This window comes from Nestor notabilis, unplaced genomic scaffold, assembly GCF_000696875.1.
Source record: "Nestor notabilis isolate BGI_N333 unplaced genomic scaffold, ASM69687v1 scaffold7761, whole genome shotgun sequence".
Lineage (NCBI taxonomy): Eukaryota > Metazoa > Chordata > Aves > Psittaciformes > Psittacidae > Nestor > Nestor notabilis.
In genome coordinates this window covers 42,679-65,208 of record NW_009915068.1, presented here as the reverse complement: position 1 = coordinate 65,208, position 22,530 = coordinate 42,679, and the positions used below count along the sequence as shown (strand labels likewise).

At 37.2% G+C, this 22,530-nt stretch overlaps 1 protein-coding gene across 1 annotated transcript in view; it reads left to right on the top strand.

The window, feature by feature from the left end:
• Positions 1-1,799: 1,799 nt before the first annotated feature.
• Positions 1,800-22,530, top strand: part of SMC5 (structural maintenance of chromosomes 5) — a gene marked incomplete at its 5' end in the record, with an annotated part of 40,946 nt that continues 20,215 nt past the window's right edge. The window contains 14 exons of the mRNA XM_010023940.1: positions 1,800-1,941; positions 3,002-3,054; positions 4,462-4,624; positions 5,724-5,858; positions 6,949-7,089; positions 10,648-10,809; positions 12,478-12,549; positions 13,539-13,794; positions 14,958-15,112; positions 16,818-16,931; positions 18,058-18,152; positions 18,360-18,492; positions 21,132-21,305; positions 21,442-21,611. Coding sequence (XP_010022242.1) covers positions 1,800-1,941; positions 3,002-3,054; positions 4,462-4,624; positions 5,724-5,858; positions 6,949-7,089; positions 10,648-10,809; positions 12,478-12,549; positions 13,539-13,794; positions 14,958-15,112; positions 16,818-16,931; positions 18,058-18,152; positions 18,360-18,492; positions 21,132-21,305; positions 21,442-21,611 — 1,965 coding nt within the window. The remainder of the gene's footprint in view (positions 1,942-3,001; positions 3,055-4,461; positions 4,625-5,723; positions 5,859-6,948; positions 7,090-10,647; positions 10,810-12,477; positions 12,550-13,538; positions 13,795-14,957; positions 15,113-16,817; positions 16,932-18,057; positions 18,153-18,359; positions 18,493-21,131; positions 21,306-21,441; positions 21,612-22,530) is intronic.

Here is a 22,530-nt window from a genome sequence, read left to right as displayed (position 1 = left end):
CGTTGCGGCCGCTTTCCACCGTGGTGCAGCGAGCAGGGGGTCACCTTCGGTTAACAGTGGGGCTTGGTAAGGCTTTAGGTACCGAGGAGAGTCGGGGCTGGAAGAGGGAGTAAGCGAAACGTGTGTTCCCGGGAAGGTGACGCCTTACTCAGAGCTGTGTGGATTGCCGGTCCCATAGGCTCTTAGTGCAGTGTCACTGCTGCGAGGGTATGTTCCCCGCTCGTGTCGGCCGTTCTTCCCCGAAGTTGGTTCTTATTTATGTCAGCCTCTGCATGCATTTTCCTCCCAGGGAGGTGATTGTCAGGCAGTGAAGGAGGGGAGAGTGCAGAAGATGTCATAGGGCAGCAGGGACAGGCCCTGGGAACCATTAGAATGAAGTGTGGTGTTACTTTTTGCACGTGCTTTCTTCAGCTTCTGTGTATTAAGAATACTGTTCTGCATGGAGCTACTGTACGTACTAGTAGAAGCCTTCAGGTCCTTCTCTTATGGCTGATGTGCTGATAGAATCCTAAAATCACGGAGTGGTTTGGATTGGAAAGGATCTTGAAGATGATTTAATTCCAACCAGTTTGCTCAAAGCCCTGTCCAACCCGCCTTTAAACACTTTAGAGGCATGGGGCAATATAGCATAACGCTGTAAATTAACATATATAACTTCGAGTCATGGAGCATAAATAGCTCCATGTCAGCCTTGAAAACAGTTCTGAGTAGCGTAGTTAATGGGTCATGCTACAGATGGCAAATGAAGCTTCAAATATAGTAGTTTAAACATCAGCATTAAGGGTTCAAACACTTCTTCCAGAAGTATGTGGATTATGTTACTGTCTTAACCATTAACTACTTTGTTTGTTCTTTGGGGTTAGTGTCTCATTTTGTCTCTGTGTTTTTGGTACAGTGCAGGAACATAATGGAATGGTGGAGATCACTATGAATTTGGGATGTTACTGTCATACAAACATTAATGGTTTGTCTTGAGTTTGGGTGCTAGGGCTTGCTCTCTTCTTGTAGTTGCAGTAGGCATGCTGGATGCACACAATGAAAGATGTCTAATATAGTTAAAAAAAAATCACTGATAAAAGGCTAATTTTTTAGGTTCCTCTAACTCAAGAAAGCTATTGCATGATGTATCAAGATGGAGTTCCACAGGATTCTTGCGGAGCTTAAGACCCAAGTACATTGTATGGGCTAGATGAGTGGAATCTCCTTCTGTGACTGCAGTGCAGCAGGCAGCTGGAATTAAATGTAACAGACTTGACTGAATTCATTCCATTTTCAATTTTCTCAATTTTCTGTCTTTTTTTTTTTTTTAACTTAACATGTAAAATAACATAAATAACATGATGTCCTAGTGAAGACAATAGAAATTGTCATTATGTGGCTGAGTTTCATTCTTTGTAATAATTCATTTTGAGGGAAGTTGTTGTAAGTACTCTGTTTGGTAGGAATGTATTCCACAGTGTTTTATTGTAGCATTAGTTTTCACTCTGAGATTTTATTATGAAACAGTATTTGATAGAATTATCTGTCAAATATATTTAATATAATCATAAAGTGTTTTTAAGCAAGCAGATGTTTTGTGGGTTTTTTGTGGTGTTAGTTGGTGGTGGTGTTTTTTTTTTTGGTTGTTGTTGGGTTTTGGTGTCTTGTTTTTTAACAGATGTTTTTTGGGTTTTTTTGTGGTGTTAGTTGGTGGTGGTGTTGGTGGTTTTTTTTTTTTGTTGTTGTTGTTGGGTTTTGGTGTCTTGTTTTTTAAAGTGACATGGTGTTTGTAATGTTCAAGAAATTATTGTGCTTTCCAGAACATACGACACCTGTGAAGTACATCCAGGACCCAATCTGAACTTGATTGTAGGTGCTAATGGAACAGGAAAGTCAAGCATTGTTTGTGCCATCTGTCTGGGACTGGCTGGAAAGCCTTCTTTCATAGGTCGAGCTGATAAGGTAACTATGAATTTCTGTAATTTTCATGTTTTATCTGAATTTCATTAAGAGTCCTGTCCAGCAGAGGAGGGGGGGAAAGACTGTCTTCCTTCATTTGCTTTATTTTTACAAAAACGTGTTTAAATTGTGGAATAATCTGGTCCAGAGAGGTTTAGAAAGGCTTTTCCAAAGGGGTTTTGTTTTACTTAACTGTTTATTGTCCTGGCTGAATTACGAAGTGGAAACATCAGAATTGTACTAGGGCCCAAGTAAACTAGAAGTTATATTTGAAGATGTCTAAGTCTCCACAGTCGGGTATGAAAATGCCACCTACTGCATAAATGACATTTGATCCAAGATATTAACTAAATTAAAAAAAAATATAAATCTAACTTAAATTTCCAAGTAAATAGAACCTGTAGAAATAACGTATCGTTGACTTGTCTTAGAATTTATCTACAAGCACAGAGCTACTGATCTTTGATTTAAATGGAAGTTGATTGTTTTGAGTTGTTCTGCTATTATTTGAATTTTTTTTTTTCTCCCAAGAGATCGCGTGTTGACAGTACAGTAGGAAGCTTGTATTGTCAAATTTTTAAGTTTTGTTCTTGCTTTCTTGGCTGTTCTGGTTGGATGTAGTATATTTCAGTAGATCTTTGGAGCACCAAATCTGGGTACCTAAATATCTGTGGATATTCTGGTTGCAGCTTAGTGTTGAGCAAATGTAGATATGGAAATTGACTGTGTGGCAGCACTGTGTGTTGGCATTTTTATTGCCTTTTCGTATTTATAATTTTTAAACTATTAGAATGGGCAGTTCTATTAGTGCAGATATTTGGCAATTTCTTCATGTATATTCCTGTACTCTTTTCTCTCTGTGGATCTGCTGATTATAATTTGTTCAGTTTTAGAGGTTGAAATAGGTCAGAAATTGTTAACCTGTGAGGAAGATTTTAATTGTGAATTTTCAATAAAATATCCTACTACAGCAACTTGATTATACAAATACATATTTTTGTAAGAGATTACTTTGTAATACACTGTTCCTTTGCAATAATAACTTCTGTAATTAAATTTGTAGGTTGGTCTCTTTGTAAAGCAGGGATGCTTGAAAGGTGTAGTAGAAATTGAACTGTAAGTAGTAAAATTGCATTTCCTCATGTATTTTTAATGATATTATTTCCTCACATAGGCCTTTGCAAAGTTGTGAAAAAGAACCTGGTGTTCAGAGGTCTGTCTTTAAGTTGGTGATTTACTCTTTCTATTTTTTTTTTTTTTTTTTTTTTACGCAGGCTTCAGTATTTTAAGGTTAAATAATTACCACACAATAAATAAGCAGTGATGGCTGGTCTTATTTTTGCTTTGTAAAGCATCTTATCTTGTCTTGATATACAAAGAATATATTGCTAAAGATGAATATATATGGTGTGTTTAGCTTTTGCTTACATTTAAAGTTCAGATGATTCAGATGACGGAGTGATTAGAAATTATTTTTGAAGAGGAAAAACAAGGCAAAGTCTAAATTTTAAAAACAAATGTTCTGCCTTCTGTATACTATTACTGCTGGTATGTGGGACCCCTCTACATTCTTACTGAAAACATCACATACTGAAATAAAAGAAAAAATCCTTATTTTGATAAAAGAAATGAGTATGGCTTTCTAGGTCTTTTGAAGGAAGTCTGGAATATTAAAATAAGGTAGTAAACACTTACAAGGAAATAATCATAGAGTCTTCAAAAAGCAGGCTCATATCCCTGTGGTACTTATTCCAAACACTAGAAGCTGTTGAATTACTTCTACTTTGACCTCTATCCTGAAGTCTCCTGAGGTACATGGCTGCCAAACTGTTACAAGCCCTTATCCTCAATCTTTAGGAATATGCTAAACAGGCACTAGACGATTTCTAAGTCAAAGTAGTGGCCAAAATTCTCAAGAGTGGCTGTTTCACTGCTCATTTGTTATTGATGTATCTTAACTAGACTAGATTTTTGAAGATAAATGTTGAGCTAGAGAACTAAGTGTACAACTGATGCATGTTTGCTGTTCTTTAAAAGCAGAAAATGAAAACAAATTAGTATTTTTCATACTGTATGATACTCCTTTTCTTCTCAAATGGAAGCTATTGATATAGTTCTGTCCGCTAATATTTAAATGTATAGCATCAGTATGCACCTTCTTCATCCCAATATTAGAACTTCCTAAATGTCATATAAAAAAAAATACACTTTTACATAAACTATCCACATCGGTAACAACTTTGAAATGGTTTGTACATTTTTTTTTTTATGTAATTTATGTAAATAACTTCCTCTAAGTTGAGACTTGCAGATATTTTTGATGTTTTCTGTGTGAGATTAATTTACCACTGAAGAACTGGACATTTTCTGAGGCACAAAGTGCGAATCTGCTGCTATTGTCCAGTTAACTTATATTAAATATCTAGATATCTAAAAGTTTTAATATTTTAAGTCTGACATACTTTGACAGTTGGTAACCTTTGGGTATTCTCAAAAGTGTAAGCACTCCTTTTTATTAATCAGGTCTAAGTCACCTGAAAATATCATCATCACACGAGAGATTCAAGTGGTGAACAATGCATCAGCATGGTTTATCAACAAAAAGCCAACAACCTTGAAAACGGTAGAAGAGCAGATTGCAGCCTTAAACATCCAGGTGGACAATTTGTGCCAGTTTCTTCCCCAGGTATGAACGAATTCTGTAAGACACTGGGTGCAAATGGAGTGCTGTGTTTTGAGAAGGTTTTGGTGCTTCTTAGCTTTTGTAGCACTTCAGCAATTTTATGGAACAGCACAAAGAATGGAAGCGTTGCAGTAGACATACTGGTGTGATGGTGAAAGAAAGGAGAAACTATGTGACCTGTAAGGCTCACTAGTTGAGCAGGTTTTGTAACTGCTTTCTGTTGACGCTGAAAGGAAAGCTGCTGATATTTTCCATGTCAATGTTTGAGTATCAGCAGTAGCAGTGATACCTCTCTGTCCTGCTTGTGCGGCTCTAGGGATATTTTTAAGTAACTGATCTATAAGGAAATTTTTAAGATGTCTTGAGGTCTAGCACTGTCTTTGTACCTTTGCCTGCATGGTTCCTGTAGTTCTGTATCCCTGACTTTCCCAGTCAATCCCTGCTTGCACTTTTCTCTTGTTATCTCCACTTAGTTCCTCAGGCTTGGATTCTGAAGGGGAATAGTTGTCTGAATGTCTTTCTCCATAAACCTGAAAGCAGTCCTACTAGATGACTCTACAGTTGCAACAGAGGCTGCAGCAATGCTTCCTGGTACCCTTGGCTTCCAGCCTTAGTATTAACTTCTTCATGGTTTAACTTCCGTGTTAATCAGCATTCAAAGTGGGAAGGTGTAGCCTGAGAACCAATTTTAAGAATACAGTGGAGTAAAGCCTTCAATTGTCTGTACTGAATTGTCTTGTTCTGAAGAATGATAGCCAATTCAAAACTAACGAGCCAACCCACATCCTCCACAGCTACCCTCAAAAGCTGCCGAAGAGCCATGGTTCAAGCTTGAATCATTCCTAAACAGGTCCAAGAAATCTTACAAATGTTGAGGAGGTTTTGGTTGCTAGTCTGTAAGGGGATCATCTTAAGTCAGAGCTGTCTGGTATAGAACTATAAGTCAGATTATGTTCATAATTAAACAGCAGTATTTAAATCCGGTATTACTGTATTGCGCTATCTTAACTAATACCATATTTTGTTACATTTTTTTGTGTGTGTTTTTTTTTTTTGGGGGGGTGTGTTTTTTGTTTGTTTTTTGTTTGTTTGGTTTTGTTAGGACAGAGTTGGAGAATTTGCAAAACTGAGTAAGGTCGAGTTGCTTGAAGCCACTGAAAAATCCATCGGCCCTCCAGAAATGTACCAATTTCACTGTGAACTGAAAAACTTCAGAGAAAAGGAAAGAGAACTAGAGGTAAACATTAGACAGAGAACAGTGTAGGAAATTGGCATAATAAAATATAACAGGATGCCTTACGGAATTAGAAGGTAGTACTTATTTACAGAGTCTGTGGAAAGTTGATTTTGCCAAATCATGCTCATCTTTTCTCAGAATTCGTTCACACCAACACTCACATGCTCATAAGCATGAAGACACATTTGTGCAAGTGGTCTGGACACAGACGACAAGGAATGCCTGTTGTCAAGTACTTACCACTTCTCTGGAATTCTTGACTGGCAACAGCTTTTCTGGAACAGATCTTTTAGGCCTTTTCAGAATCACCAGCTCTTATACTGTGGTCCTATGCTTTAATCTTTCTGACTTCAAATTCCATAAATTATGGGCAAAATTGCTGCCTGTTACCTGGTTTTCCTAGTCTGGATTATTAGCAGATAAAGAGGAAAAGGGAGAATGAATGCAATGAGCTGCAACCTTGTTGCCATCCTGGTTATAGGATGTAGGCTCTTTCACTCACAGTTTCTGGTACTGTGATCTTACCAGAGTGCAGGCTTAATGGTCTTTGCAGAACTTGCATGTTCCTTGCTGTTACTGCTGGGAATGGTGTCTGTTGTTAGCCATACAGGCCATTCTTGTAGTCCTTTTGTTTTGCTGTTTCTTCTTGTGCTAGTGTGCACGCATGCTTATGCACTCATACGTATACATTCACATAACAGCCTTGATGTTTCTGTTATAAATCTCTGCAAGATCTTTCAAGAGCCTTTTTGCTACTTGTATTTATCAAAAACAGTTATGGTGCTTTAGAAACTTGTAGATTAATGGAGGCTGTAGGGAGTACCTTCCTGAGAAAATTAAAACCAAACAAATTCTTCAGATTAAATTTTCTGTTTAAATTAGATTTGTTTCACAGAAAGTGTGTGCTAAATGCACTTGTCAAAGTTGGGCAACTATTCCTAGTTGGGTTGCTCCTCTGATTGCTGCTTTACAAAAGCATTCTCTCTAGTGTTAAATTTTTGCTTTAATATACATGTGAGGTATGGACTATTTCTGAAAGGTGTTTCCACAAAGTAGATACTTTAAAGCATGAAAATGTATATTCTTACAGAACTTGTGCAGAGACAAAACTAACTCTTTGGAGAAGATGAAACAGAGGGTTGAACGATACAAACAGGATGTTGAGAGATACCATGAGCGCAAGCGCCATCTAGACTTAATTGAGATGCTTGAGAGGAAAAGACCTTGGGTGGTAAGTTTGTGGTTTTTGGTTTTTTTTTTTTTCTTTCCAGGGGTTTTCTTACCAGCTCATTTTTCCTAATACTGCAATATTGGAAATGTCAACATCGTTACAATTGCTTGGTGCAAACAGGCCAGGTCTTGAAATACTGTTCTTCGCCTAACTTTTATCGTGTGCTTGCATATGTAGCTAGACTTGAAGAAGTTGCTTAAAATGTAACTTAAGTACTTACTGCCTGTTTGCCCATTTAGGAGAGACAGCAATATGGGCCAAGGGCAGTATTCTTTTTACTCCTTGCAGACACAACTGTCTTAAGTGCAGTGTCTGGCCAGTTCCACTTGCTTCTTCCAGAATGCAGAAAATTTTTGTAGGGTATCTTGTTGCAATTTTACAGATAACGGAAGTCTCACATAGATGTATAAAAACTTTGTCCCTTGTATCTTGAAAAGCAACTGGATTCAGGGTGGGTACCTTCACTGTTTTCAAACCTCTGTGATAATGACGTGGGGATGTAGGAGCAGCAATAGGGATAGGTGAATGGTGGTAGGTGCTAAGGAGGTGGGCTGTGCACTCTGTGACTTTAGGGGTGGACTTCCACACTTGCTGAATGGTGTGGGGTTTTCCTACTACACGTGCATTAATTAACAAGAAGAGAGAGTTATTTTACTAGAAGAGATATGTCTTGTATATTTAATGTACGCTGATACTGATTGTTCTCTAGTGTAAGATACTTGCAGATATAAAACTCTGAATGCTGGTCTGAAACTGGTAGGGGTGAACTAAGTTATTTGCTCTCAGTTAAATTGCCTTCCATAAGTTCAAGAACAATGCTGTTAATTACATGTTTCTTAAATAAATTTAGACTTCCTCACACCTTACTCTTTCATGGCTGTCTTCTGGACAGTTTGCATTGCTGATGTATATTAAATGCTTTTGGTGGGTGCACTCAATTAGAAGAAATCTAATTTTTTGGCCGCTGAATCTGTAGAAACAATGGTGTCCTAACAAAAGTGACAAAACAAGTGTGTTTTTACACCTATGTGAAGATCCAAGTTGTAGTGCAGCATCAGTAGTGTATACCAGATTGTTTACCAGAAGTCACTTGCCTGTGGGTAATCTACAGTTGGAATCAATTGTCATCAGGATAATTGTTTTACTAGAAAGAGGATATTTGACCTGCAGGCTGCAACAAAAGTTCATGTTGCATTCTGATCTTCAGTGTACAAAATCATCGGTATTTTGTGTTTGTCGAATCCTTCTGATGGATCACTTGGAGTTCATATATATTGCAAAATACCAAGCTCTCTAATAGAAGTGCATTCTTTTGCAAAGGGATATTTCTTTGTCATGTGACCTAAGACTGTTTAATCCCAAGAAAAAATGTTTTTGGTGTCTTAAAATTGGATTCACCAAAGTTAAAGAGTAGCAAAAAAGTTTATTCTTTCTGTGCATCTTCCCTCTCCTGCATCCTCCCTGTAGGGTAGGTTTGTACTTGTAGACCAGACTTGCATAGCTGTTTAGAACTGCCTCTGTAACAAAACAGAATAGGTGGGTGAGCCTCTGAATCAGCCAAGAGACAGGTGCATGAACACTGAAGTATGTTATGAAATGGAGAAGAGGCAGCTTGAAAACCAGTGAGCTGAAATACAGCGTTAGGTTATCTCTTGATCATAGTGGAAAAGAGAAAGTCTAGTGCTGCACTTGTTTTACTATTTGACCACTGTAGAACTGTGTTTTTATTCTGAAGACTACTGTCCTTCACCTAAGGAGCACTTTTCTAGTCAAGTGTTTCTTCTAGTCAGTCCCACCTGCTTCTGTATATGGAGACTTACACATAATTTTACATATATCTAATAGGTTTTTGAGCATCTGCTTAAAATTCTATAAATTGGACCCTAGGGGTACAATGTTAAAGATTTGGACTCAAGGAGTTAAGGGATGTTTTATGCTTTGTGTGTACCTTAATGGAACTTCCATCAGAAGATAGTGTCATCTACAATTGGTGAGCAAATTTAAGGAGCTGCAGTTTTTCTAACACAGACAGACCTTTTGTAAGGCTTTAAAGAAAAGGTGTTTCTTTTCCTTCCAAGCTTCAGTTTAAGGTAGTACAGTATACCATAAGGTATGTTGTTTAAAGTCTAGTGAAAGTCAGGTTTTCTTAAAGTGTTAAAGGGATTTGCTGTATAAAAACCATGTCACTTCAATTTCTAGAGAAACTTGCCTGTACTTTGTATCTGAAGAAATGAGTGTAATTGTATGTGTGTGTATTTGCTTTGACCTTGAAATATAATACCTTATTTAGAGCAGAGCTAGATTTTAAGCTTATTTTATCAGCTAAATGAAAGTATAATTGCTTTGCCTCTAACTTTGTAATGGTGGCTACTGATTGTACTCCACATAACAGAATTGCAGCAGCTTACTTCAAGTACTACAGTATTTTTATTCAAAAGATACTATGGAGAAGGAATTTGGATCTAAAGCCCAAGTTCATTTATTTGTGATTAATTGTGTGTGTTTACAAATAAGGTCATTAAATAACTAACTGAGAAAAAATGGTAGCAGATGAAGCAGTTAGCCGTTACAGATAGAGCTGGCACACTATCTTTATTTATTATCTTTTCAGTGCTCCGAAGCTTGGAATAATCAAGGCATGTGCTCTAAGCTAGGGGCTTTCTCTAGTGCTTTGCCAAATCCAACAGCCTTCCCTTTCTCTGTACATTCATGTATTTGCTTCTTCTCCCTCTGGTCCTCTAAGTATCTTTATTTCTCATGAATTCTTAACGGTCATGTAGTGTTGTGTTCTTTTCTTTTTTGGTTGGTTGGTTTCAATTTTTTTAGTGGGGTTTTTTTGGTTAGTTGGTTGCTTCTTTGTTTGTTTTTGTTTTGTTTTTGATTTCTTCCCCCAGAGATCATAACACCAAAAAAAATCATGAGTAATGACTCCTTTAGCCTAAACTACTTTTTTCCCCCAAATTCTCACTACTTTCAGATGGAGGTTCTTAGGAATGCATCTCCAGTTTAACTCCCTAGATAGTGACTTTTCTGGTATTTGTGGTATATGGTGGAGTTTTAGTTTTGTTTCCCAAAGTTTTGTTCCACTCTGTCTGTCTCCTCAGTTTACTTCAGAGCAATACCTGTTACTGGCTCTTACAGATCTGTCCAGCCCCTTCTTTTTCTTTTTCCTGAAATTCTCTGTGGTTATTTGCTCCCTAGCTTGAGGACTTCTGCCTAAGTAGTGCTCAAACTATGGATAGAAGGGGCTAAGGGATTACGTTTACCACACGATCCCAGATGGATTTAGAAGCAAGGTAATTGCAGACAAATTGGTCATTTCTTCTCTTGAATTGCGTATTACTGAAGAACCGTTAAATGTGTGTGCTTGTTTACTGAGGACTGAATGATCCCTGCATCTCCTAGTCGTAAGACTAGTAACAGAAGGATTTCTTAAGAAGTTGCTCTAATACTAGCTTCTGAATGAGATTTTTCTTCTAAAACTCATGTACAATTGAATAAAATGTTAGAGCACAGAGGACAAAAGTGTGTAATTATTTTACTTTCAACTCCTCCAAGGAATATGAAAATGTTCGTCAACAGCATGAGGAACTGAAACAAATCCGAGAACAAGCCAAGGAAGAACTGAAGAATCTAAAAGAACTGCAGTCCCCAGTGACAAAAAAAATCCAAGAAAATGAAGACTCTTTTAAGAGTCTGGATATGAAAATAAAAGATAAGGTAGGTATTTCAAGTCTTCAGTTAACATGTAATATTTCAGATGTTCTGTGTTCAGTTTTTAAAATAAAGCTATAATCTCTTTCTTTTTAGTGTGTCATAATGATAGAATCAACTAGGTTGAAACAGACCTTTCAGATCAAGTCCAGCTGTTATCCCAGCACTGCCAAGGCCACCGCTAAACCATGTCACTAAGGGCCTCATCTTCATGGTTTTTGAATGCTTCCAGGGATGGCGACTCCACCACTCCTCTGGGCAGCCTGTTCCAATGCCTGATCATCCTCTCAGTGAATAAATTTTTCCTAATATCCAGTCTGAACCTCCAGAGGCGCAGCTTGAGGCTGTTATTTCTTTAATGGCATTTGGACTGAGTATACTGTGCAGTGCGATTCTTTTAACAGTATTTGACAGTATAAAGCATTGTATTGTGGTTGTAACTTGAAAACCATAATTACAGTTGTTAATCTGTTCTGTAAGGGTGGTATAGATAAATATAATTGAAAATGTAATGATAATTTTAAAATTGATTTCCACTTCCTACCAGTGTCCTGATTTTGAGGGCCTTCAGGATTGTTTTCTGAATATTTCATGTCAGTTTCCCGAGAAAAAGCTTTCTCTTCAGAGTGTCTGCTTGAGGTCTTTGGAAATAGCAGCACAGAATCAGTACTGCTTAGCGTTCAACTGCAAGACCAAGATGTATTGTTCTGTGTTGCCTTCGTGCAAACAGCTGTAGAGAGGGTCTTAATTTTTTGTGCATCTTTCAGGTTATGGGAGGAAAAAGATCATTCCAAATTCTCCGTTCTTGATGCATCCTAGCAATTTCAGTATGACTCAGTTTGTAGAAAGACATTTCTTCCAGCAAGAATGCTCTGTGTGTTTCTTTCCATGTCTGCACTGGCGTTTGCTTACAGTCCTTCCATTCTTTTGCAGTGTTCTAGTATTATGCTTGCACTGTTTTCAGCCTTGAGGGATCAGGGAAGGAGGAATTAAGTTCATAGAGAAAGCATAGTACACTTCCACCGTGTTCAGGGCTCAGCTGTACAAGTGCCTGGGCAACCTGACAGAAGACCGCTTAGAGCAAGAGACGGGACTGGGTGATGCTCAGGAGTCCCTTCTGACTTTTTGGAAGCTGAGAAGGGTAGAGAAAGCATAGAAACATGGGTGCCTAGGTGTGATCCAACAAGTTGTCAGGCTTAGCGGCGTAGGATATCTTTAGCACAAGGCACTTCAGAGCTAGGATGGTTTGACAAATTGTTTTGACTGTCCTGTGCCTCAGAACTTGTGCCTTTTTTGCTATGCTCTTTCTTGGTAAAGCTGGTTTTGGAAAAAGAACATTTTGTAAGTCATGATCTAAATGTATCATTTTTATTGAATTTGAGAATGGAATTATTTTAATTTCAGGTTAGATTAGCAGACTTCCTGTATCTGTCATACCTGAATTTGCAGATCTGTAGTTGAATGGTTGTGAACGGTTCATGAGCCGTTATTCAGTTTGTCACATTATAGATACAAGTAAGAATAATAAGATACTGGAGAGTATGACTTTGTCAGGAATGAAATGTGGAATAAATGCTTAGTTATGCATATACAGAATGTCCTTTAAAAAATGACTGCTTTTCACAGATATAACTGAATCTATGGCTATCTAATTTAATATCTCATTGTATGCAGGCTGCTGAAATCAAAGATATTTCTCAAAAATGTAAACAGAAGCAAGATGCTTTGGACATGAAAGATAAACAAGTAAGAGTCTTCGTATTTTTACTTTTTTGGTGTTTCTTTACTAATACATTAATTCAGTACTAATTATAGCTGCATTCAGATGGTATGCTACTTCTTAAATTCTTCAATAAAACACAGATATGTGAGGAGTTTGTCCACTCTTCTGTTAGCAGAGAGGGAAATCCCTCCAAACAGGCTGCAAGTGCTTGTGCGCTTCACTGCCTCCAGTACACAATGAATCTTTAAAACAACTATTAGTCAAATAGGTATGGGACAGGTGTATGCTGCTTAAAATGAGTTGCCTTGATGCCATAAACTTAGGATTGACAGTGTGTGTAGGTATACTATGTCTTAGAGAGATATATATACATACATATATATATGTATGTGTGTGTGTGCGTGCGTGTGTGTGTGTATATATATATATATATATATGTAGGTTTCCTTGAAATCCCACAGCCCTTATAGTACAGTAATGTACTCAGCATTAAACATGGTTTCAAATGTTCTAAGATGCTGGGGTTATTGCTTCTGTTAAGTGTGTAAGTCCAGCATTTTTGAAAAAGAAAATGCAATGGTATGTTGTGAAACAGTTACAGAACTTCTGAGCACTCAGTCAAAACCCATATAAATTAAATGTATACAGGTGCAGAGTCATGCTGCACACTGTGTTTGTACTGTAAGTTTTATGCAGTCTTAAACTAACTTTCAAGTGTGTTTAAGAAAGATCTTGAGCTTTAAGCTTCTGCTCTTGTAAAAATACAAGAACTTCAAAAATTGCTTTAAAGGCTTGATTGTTTTTTGCTTAAGTGTTCTTAACAAATTTTGTCAGTTCTTCAGCTGTCAGGGGCTGTTAGAACTATAATAGACTCTTAACAGTTTTAGTGCATGCATCAGGTTTTAATACCAGTTGCACAGACATCTGACAGATACCTTAAACCATGACAGTTATTTGTCACAGCTTTTGTGTACTAAACTTCTTTAATGTTGGAAATACTCAAAATTCTTAGATTGAAGAAATTCATCAATGTTTGAGGATGAAAAAAGATGAAGAAATGGACAGACAGAAGAAAATACAGAACACTCACAAGATGATAGAGGACTGGAAGAATGAGCTCAATACAATGGCAGGCTGTGAGAATCTTCAGCCACAAATTGATGCAATTAATAATGACCTGAAAAAATTACAAGAAGAAAGAGCAATTGTTGATAGTGATATCAGTGACCTAACAGCAGATAAAATGAACCAGGAGAGGGAAAAGAAAAGTAAGTTACTTGGAATTTTTGTTGATTTTTTTTTTTTTTCCTTTTATTTTTTAGATTTTTTTAATTATGACTGTACAGAATCTACTTGTCCTGCTGTAGTGAAATATTTTGGGGCATTTGCCTCAAGTACAGCTGACCTCTTGTCTGTTATCAATTTTATTAAAAGTAACAGAAACTGCTTTAAAAATAGAAAGAATAAGATGATGGCAGTTGTGGCAATTGACCTTAAAACTACCTTCTGAACATTAGTTCCTTTTGATCTCTGGGTAATGATACTGATTTGCCAGTTTGATCTTTTTTCTATTGTTAAATAAAGGTGTATATGGTTAGTACAAAAAAAAAAATAAAAGTATTCCCAAACCTGAAGTAAAAAGCAGTTTGCTTTGAAGATGCAGTGTTTAAAATTGTCTCTCTGGCATTCTAGTAGCTACTGATGCTGCTTTTGTCCTTTCTGTGTTGACTTGAACTAACCTTAATTGTAGCAAATGCCTTTATACTAACCTAGGATTTGCCATCAGTTATTTCTAAGGAACAAAATCTAAAAATTATAGCCTGGCAGGTAGGCAGTGTTGTATATATTCTTGGTGAGTGTGATACATTTGCACATACTGATCTGTATGGCACTTAAGGTCATAGAATCCAAGTAGAACCTGAGGCACAAAGTCACCAAGGGAAGGAGACACTATGTATTTTACCTTGAGAAGCACAGAAAGTATCCGGTATGTGTTTCTCCTGAATAGCAAATGCTTTTGCATGCATTCTGTTGTCACACATCTTGTTCTCTGCAAGTATCAAATAACATTCAGAGATTTCACGTTGCTAGTCCCTCTACCTCTTTAGTCTTGAGGCATTTCTTGGTTTACGTACAAAGCTAGGACAAGTTTTTAGGAGAGATTTTTAGGACTAAATTCATGTGTTTTTAGTGTGCTACCACATTTCATTATCTTTCAGGTAAGTCTTTATTTTAGATTTTAAGCTTTAAATAATTCTTAAGATTTCTTTAGAATAAGCGGAAACTTGATTGTGGGAAAAGAAACTCTTTAATTCTTAGAATCTCATAACCACCTTACTGCTGGAGTAACATAGTCAATAAATACTGGAAGATGCCAATTAGAACGTGTATTTGCTGTGGACTCTGTTTAAGAACCTACCTTAAATTACAGGAATAATTGATCGCCTTGGACAACTTAATAATGTAATGAATATGAAGGAAGAGAATCTTAAAGGGAAATTCAGAGACACACACTCTGCTCTTGTGTGGTTAAGAGAGAACAAAGACAAGTTTCAAAGAAGAGTTTGTGAACCCATGATGCTTGAAGTAAGAAACCTTATTTGCATATCACTTTAACCAGTTATTGTTTAGTTTATTTATGCCTTGCAAGACTTCGAGAATGACTTCAAGATTTTCAAGACACATCTTGAAATGAGCTGCTGATTACATGCAGGATACATTCACATGGTGAACTATTTGTAATTTTAGTTCCATAGGCAATGTAGTAATGCTCAACATTGAGTTATATGGGGTGATTCCTTCCCCCTTCTTCCCCAAGGAGCAGTCCTTTATTAAGGTGCCTATTGCAGATTTCCACTAAGGTGCATCCAAGTATTTAGACTTAAGTAGTCCCTATTTACTGCTTAAAAAAGCAGAGGTAGTTACAATTTAGTATTTCCCCCTATAACCTTCTCAGCAATGGTTACAACATGTCACTGTGGTTCTCGGCTGTGTTTGTGGTTTGCTTTCACAGCCAGCTACAGGAACAGAAATACCTGACCTGTTGCTAGTTTTGTGTTTTGGTTCGACAGACACAGTAGTAGCTAGGAATAGCGTTGCTAAATTTTCAGAGACACTATTGGTTTTCTAGTGCATTCTTCCACCATTATCTGAGCCTCTTGCAGTATGTGCTCCATGCAATGTGAAGAGGATGAGGAACTCCAGCACACTCTTCTTCCTCAGAATTGCAAGTTTATTTTAATAGTATATTGCTACAGTTTAAATGAAATTTAATGTTGAATATTTGTATGCCAATTCTTATACTTTGTGCATGTGCTAGAACTATTCAAGATTACTTTTCTTCGTTATAAAATACCAAATATTTCCTGTTACTACCAGAATTTCCAATTCTTCCTGGAAGATGACATTGAATTAATTTTACAAATGCCTTGGTAGGCTGCCTTTGCTTTTACCTTAAGGCCATGTTAACCTCTGTGCTTTTGTTTGAGATGTTGTAAGTTAGTCTCTGGTATATACAAACTGTGGCTTTAAAATTGCCAGTAAGTGTATATAGCCTTTGGCTAACTTCAGCTTATTAAATTGTGTAGTTCTGTGTAATTTTGCCTTTGTATGTCATGTATAGTGACATAATGTCTAATTACTAATGAGAGTTACTGAAGAATTCTAACATTAACATTTAATTCAGATGTGAAAAGCTTTATTCATCTTAAATGTGGATTTATCTTTTTTTTTTTTTATTTATTAAGAATTCAAAGATACTCAATCAATCTGTGAGTCTGTCTTTCTATGGCTTCATAATTCTGTATTTGTTTTTGGTGATGTTCACCATGTCCCAATCAAAGGGAACTGCATATAATAAGTAATTTGTGGAGTGTGGCATTTTCTGGGGTTTTTTTTTGATTCTTTAGGTTAATTGTTTCTAAACAGTGAGATATGTTTAGTGGTGCTGGTGCAGAACCACTAGACATGAGGTGATTGTGGCTGCAAGTGTAAACTAGGGTGGAGCAGAAGAGGGAGAGGTGGTATGCTGGAGACAGTGATAGCTCCATGAATGCTGAGAAAGTATATGGATGGCTAAAAAATAAACACAGTGATATATGAGTTACTGTAGGTTTCCTCCCAGTAGAGTTGGTTGCAAAAGGACAGGGCATATGTCTTTTAAAAACATTTAAACATTGTGTTTGTTTTTGTTAAACATAGGCTTGGATATCATCTCACTGCTTCAACTGTTTTGAGGGGGGTGTTAAGTCCAGTTTTATTAAGTCACTTTCTTATTAACTTTCTTTAACAGATCAATATGAAAGACAACAGACATGCTAAATATGTTGAAAATCATATTTCGGCCAATGACATGAGGGCTTTTGTTTTTGAGAGTCAAGAAGATATGGAAATGTTTCTTGTGGAGGCAAGTAGGCACCAATTTTAAAAATTGATTAAGTACTGATGCAGGAGCCCTAAGCTTTGGAGTCTAACAATTAAGTCTGTATTTATTAAGTTTTGATTGGCAAGATGAGCATAATAGCTAATACAAACTATTCAAAAGTTTTCTTCTGGAGTAAGATTTCTTTTTTGCATTTATTTATTTATTTATTTATTTATTTATTTAAAGCCTAGACCAACTGTGGGGAAGCAGGAATATTAAGAAAATATTTTTAGAAATAACTTCTGTCTTCCTTGACAAGGCAATAATCACTTCTGTACAAGAAAATGACAAAAGCAGAAAGATACAAATTTAGTACCAAGCTTTTCCAATGCCTCCTGAGCTGGGAGGTGAGAGGACGTCTTTTGTGAGACTGCAATGGTCCAAGCAGCAAATCAAGCTTATATTTTCTTAATACTGCTGTTTCTTGGAGTGGTAAAGAGCTAGTTCTCTTTGAGAGCCAGACAGATGATGCAGAAGAAAAAAGCCAGAAGACACAGTATTGGCAGTCATATTGCTTCCCAGCAACTGCCCACAGTATAGTGTGATTAATGACAAACTGTCATGCAATTCTTGAAGAGTTATCTGCCCTTCACAGAAGCTAGGCATTTTTATATATGTGAACAGTAGTAGCGATATCTGGGGGCTTGCCTTGCCTCCATGGTTGTGGAACCCAGTGCAAGGCTGCTTCAGGCAGCTAAGCTGGTCTTTTTGCATCCTCAGTCTTTTCTGCCCTGTGAGGACCAGGATTTTCAGAGCCTCTATAGCCAGTGGTCTGCCATTATTTCTGCAAAATGGCTGTACAGCCTGAAAGAGGGGGCTCCCTTATTACATACAGCTTGACATTTAGATTGAGCACCTGGCTCTGGATTTGTTTGATTGCTTTTGTTTTCTCTTATGCGTGGTATGTTCATGGAGAAATGTTAACTGAACTTGACTTTTAGAGAACTCAGCCATGCCTGCATGAGAGTGAATTTTTGTGAGCTCTTCAACAGGTGGTCAGTTTAAAATAATTCCAATTCTGTGAATCAAGAAACAATACTTGATTTTCATATAGTGATTTTTTTTTTCTGGTCTGTTTTACCAAATAATTAATGTAATCTATATTTAGATGCGTGATCATCAGAAACTAAGAGTGAATGCTGTATGTGCACCTGCTGAATCATGTGCTGAAAAGTTACCTTCGAGACCTATTGAAGAGTTACAGTATGTATCAGGCTGTATCAGTGGGGAATGGTCTTAAATACAGTGTTTTGGGGTTGTTGCTATAAGTTAGAATTGTCTATGCTAATAAATTTTTCACCAGTTCAATTCTGGGTTCGCGGGACATCTTTCTGATCCTTCAGTAACTTCAGCTTACTTATCTGCCAGCTCTTGTTTCTGATGTATGTTGGGTTTTTTTCTCCCTTTCAGCCGATACGGATTTTTCTCATATTTACGAGAGTTATTTGATGCTCCTCATCCTGTGATGAGTTATCTTTGCTCCCAGTACCATGTTCATGATGTCCCTGTGGGAACAGAGAAGACCAGAAGCATGATTGACAGGGTGAGATGTCCTAATTAGCACAAACACACCTGTGGTCTAAAGTTTTATTTTGAAAATTCTCTCGCAAATTAATGTGGAGAAAGCAGAAAATTGCTTTAGCGTTTTATCTGGCCTTTAGAGGTGAGAACAGTTCATTACACACAAACATTGCAAGACATTTTTAACAAATCCAGTCAATCTAATGCAGTACTTCATAGAAAGTTAAATATATCTTTTATTTGCATACTGTTCCAAGTCAGTTATGTGAACTTGTTTTATTATAACTTCTACTTTAAGTGCTTGAGATTCTGGGTAAATTTTAATCCAACAGTTAATAGTACCTGACAATTCTGACCTGTTGTGTTTAACAGAACAATTAGAAGCTGCTGCTGTTTTTTTTTTTTTCTTTGGTTTTTTTTTTTCTTTGTTTTTTTTTGTTGTTAATGCATTAAGATGTTCCATTTCTGGCAAATACAGTTGTATAGCTTCAGTCAGAATTGGTGTAATAAGAAGTATATAAACCTTCAGGATTCATAGAAAATAGGGTAAGAGCTCTCACTGGGAGCAATCTGTACATTAGTCTTTTATGGATTATTGCAAGCTTGTCACTGCTGGATTATAACGGGTAACACACATGAGAGTTTTCAGCTTAAATCCTTATTTACTTCTTTGTCTATGCTGGGCATCTGTTGTCTATCTTGTACTGACAGTGAACTCTTCTTTGAATACAGAAATGCTTTGGGCTGTCTGAGAACAGTAAGAGTTGCTTTTTGAGAAACTCTGAGAACAGGCTTTATGAACAGAGAACAGTTCCTGTTTTACTGGGAAAGCTGTTCCTCCTTCCTGTCTGCTATGTTTCTGAGGCTCTAAGAATGAGAAAGAGGAAAGTAAAAGTAAAAGGAGTCCTACATGAAAAGCTCTTCTCTTAATATTTTTTTTTCCTAAGCATTTTTGTCTTTAAACTGCAGTTCCTCCAACAATTGTGTTTATCACCTGATAAAGCAGGTTACCTGTATACCAGGTCTTTGAGTTACATTTTGTAAGCCAGTTAGTTACTCCTTAGATACTCGCTCTTTTCCAGAGCATTGTGGGCAACATGTGAAAAATCACTGGTCTAGAGGCAAAGATGAGCCCATTCTGAATGTGTTATACGTAGCACATTATCAGTTCAGTTGTGTAAAGTTTTTACTTCATTGTTATTGTTTTTGATTGTGTTGTGGTTTAAGCCCAGCTGGTAACTCAGAACCACGCAGCCGGTCATTCACTCCCCCCACTTTTTTCTCCCCCCCCGCTCACGGAGGGATGGGGAGGAGAATTGAAAGAATGTAAATCCCACGGGTTGAGATAAGAGCAGTCCAATAACTAAGGTATAATACAAAACCACTGCTGCTACCACCAATGATAATAATGATAAGGGAAATAACAAGGGGAGAGGACACAACCGCTCACCACCCGCCGACCGATACCCAGCCCGACCCGAGCAGCGATCTGGGCCTTCCAGGTGACTCCCCCCAGTTTCTATACTGGGCATGACGTGCTGTGGTATGGAATACCCCTTTGGCCAGTTTGGGTCAGGTGTCCTGTCTCTGCTTCCTCCCGGCTTCTCCTCCTCCCTGGCAGAGCATGAGACTGAAAAGTCCTTAATTGGGGTAAACATTACTTAGCAACAGCTAAAAACATCGGTGTGTTATCAGCACTGTTTTCAGACAGAAGTTGAAAACACAGCACTGCACCAGCTACTAGGAAGGAGAAAAATGACTGCTACAGCTGAACCCAGGACAGATTGAGAAGTAATCGTTCGCAGCATTTTGTTTCACACATGCCAGAAGAGGCTTTCGTTTAAAAGGAGACCTGTTACCTAAAGCTGAGCATGTGGAAAAAGGACTAGGATGGAAATGTTGTCAACCACAATCTGAGCTTTAAGGCAAAGTGTACATGGTTTTTAGTGTCCCGAAACCGAATCAACAGAATATAGCTGGTGCTGTGTCTATAAACTGCAAAAAGATACTTTGTGAAATTTCCATTGTAAGGTTTTTTGATGTTCCTGGTGTACCGGCCACTTTATGTCCTTTTGAAGTACTATACTACCTTATGTTACAGTAACTCTTTGATTATTTGTATTACCCTTTTTGACACGGGTAATTTAAAAATATTAACTCTAGTATTTTATACCTCTTTTTCTTGAGATACACTTGCTTTACTAAAGTAAATGTGTTAGAGTCCACCTTATGGTTTCATCTATTAATTTCTTAAGTACTTTTCTTAAGTACTTCTTTTCTACACACACTACATTTGCATGTTATACATCTTCAGCAAGTACAGTCCTTTTTTATGATGTAGTACAAGTACTAACAATTTTTTCCAGTGTCAGTCTGTAATATCAGAATAATCAGAATCTGTTTAATTGGTTTTGATAATATACTCTGTTTTACAGCATCTTAACAGTTCTTTGCTGACCAGTCTGGATTCAAATTAACATGATGCATTAAACTTAGCATCATTTTTTTGCAAAGGCTTGCTAACTCAGAGTCTTGATGACTTGAAGTTCTTTACTGTGGATTTTAGTTTTGTATTATACCTGTAGTTTATTTCTTGTCCTCGAAAAGCATTGCCACAACTAACGCTTTTGACAGATTAATATTTCTCTATGCTTCTTTCAGGTCATACAAGAAACCAAACTTAGGCAGATATACACAGCAGAAGAAAAGTATGTTGTTAAAGTATCTGCTTATACAAACCTACCCGTCTCTACCAATACATTCGTGAGGGCGGCACAGTTTCTCACTAGTTCAGTGGATACAGATGAAAGAAGACAGTTGGAAAAGCAGCTACAGGTAGGAATTTATTTCTGTGCTGTACGTGATGTGAAATACTACCCATTTTATTGTACAGTAAGCGTAATTTGCTTGAACGTCTTAATATGGTATGTTGGTAGTAAGAATGCTAGTGGTGTGTGTTCTTATATTTCAGGATATCAATAATGCATTAAAGTCACTGGATATGCGTTTGACTACATCATTGGGGAGACAGAAGCATCTGGAACGCAAAGACAATGAGCTCAGGCAGCAGAAGAAGGAAGTCCTAGAGAAAGGAAACAGGAGGAGACAGCTGGAATCAAAAATTAGTGTGAAGTATGATAGGTAAGAAACAAGCCATATTATCTGTGAAACATTAACAATTTTAATAACAAAGGTATTTGGCTTCCCCTTAATGCAGTGTGCTTTTATCCATACAAAGAAACCAGTAGTTCAGCATCAGATATAGGTGATAATCAAGACAAAAAGGGTGTTTAGAAGCGGAGACTAAGATGGTATTTGAGAAACCATGTAACAATGTTCCAAATGGTTTCCTGTAATAAAATCATAGGAGTCCAGTAAAAGAGCATTTACACAAATATTGCCATAGTCTTGGTGACACATATCTAGATAATACTATAATGTATAAATAATGTATAAATGACAAATGATAATAAGTAAGCATGTCAGAGATTTGAGTTGGACCCTGACTGTCCACAGTATTTGTCTTAACATATTTTCTGGTTTTATGGGCCTCTGCAATTAGTTCTTCTGTTGCTATTCTGTCATAAAGGAGAACCTGTGCATGGTTCTAGATGTATTCCACTTAAGCTTACACTCGCAGAAGGCAGTGAAGATGAGATTGCTCCAGGTTTCACTACCTCCGCTCCTTAATACAGGCCCAGCAGACCTTGTACCCTCAAATACTCTGTATGTTCTTATGCCACACTATTTTTCTGGAAGTTGGTGCTGGTGCTTGTGTGCCCAGCTCTTGCATTACCTACAGTGAATTAAACTGAAATGGGGAGGGATGGGGGGAAGAAAAGAAGGGCTTTTCTTCCCTAAAGAGGGACCAGAATCAGCTGCTGTATAGTCAGCAGTGTGAAAAAAAAAATCTTGAAACAGTATGAATGTGAGTGCAGCTGCAAAGCCAAGTTCTGCTGTCAGGTTTCTTACTAGGGATACATGTATTGTCATGATGTTTTACTAGAATATGGAATATGGTTTGAAGGCAGGAGATGGACCCTTAACCTAAACAAATAGA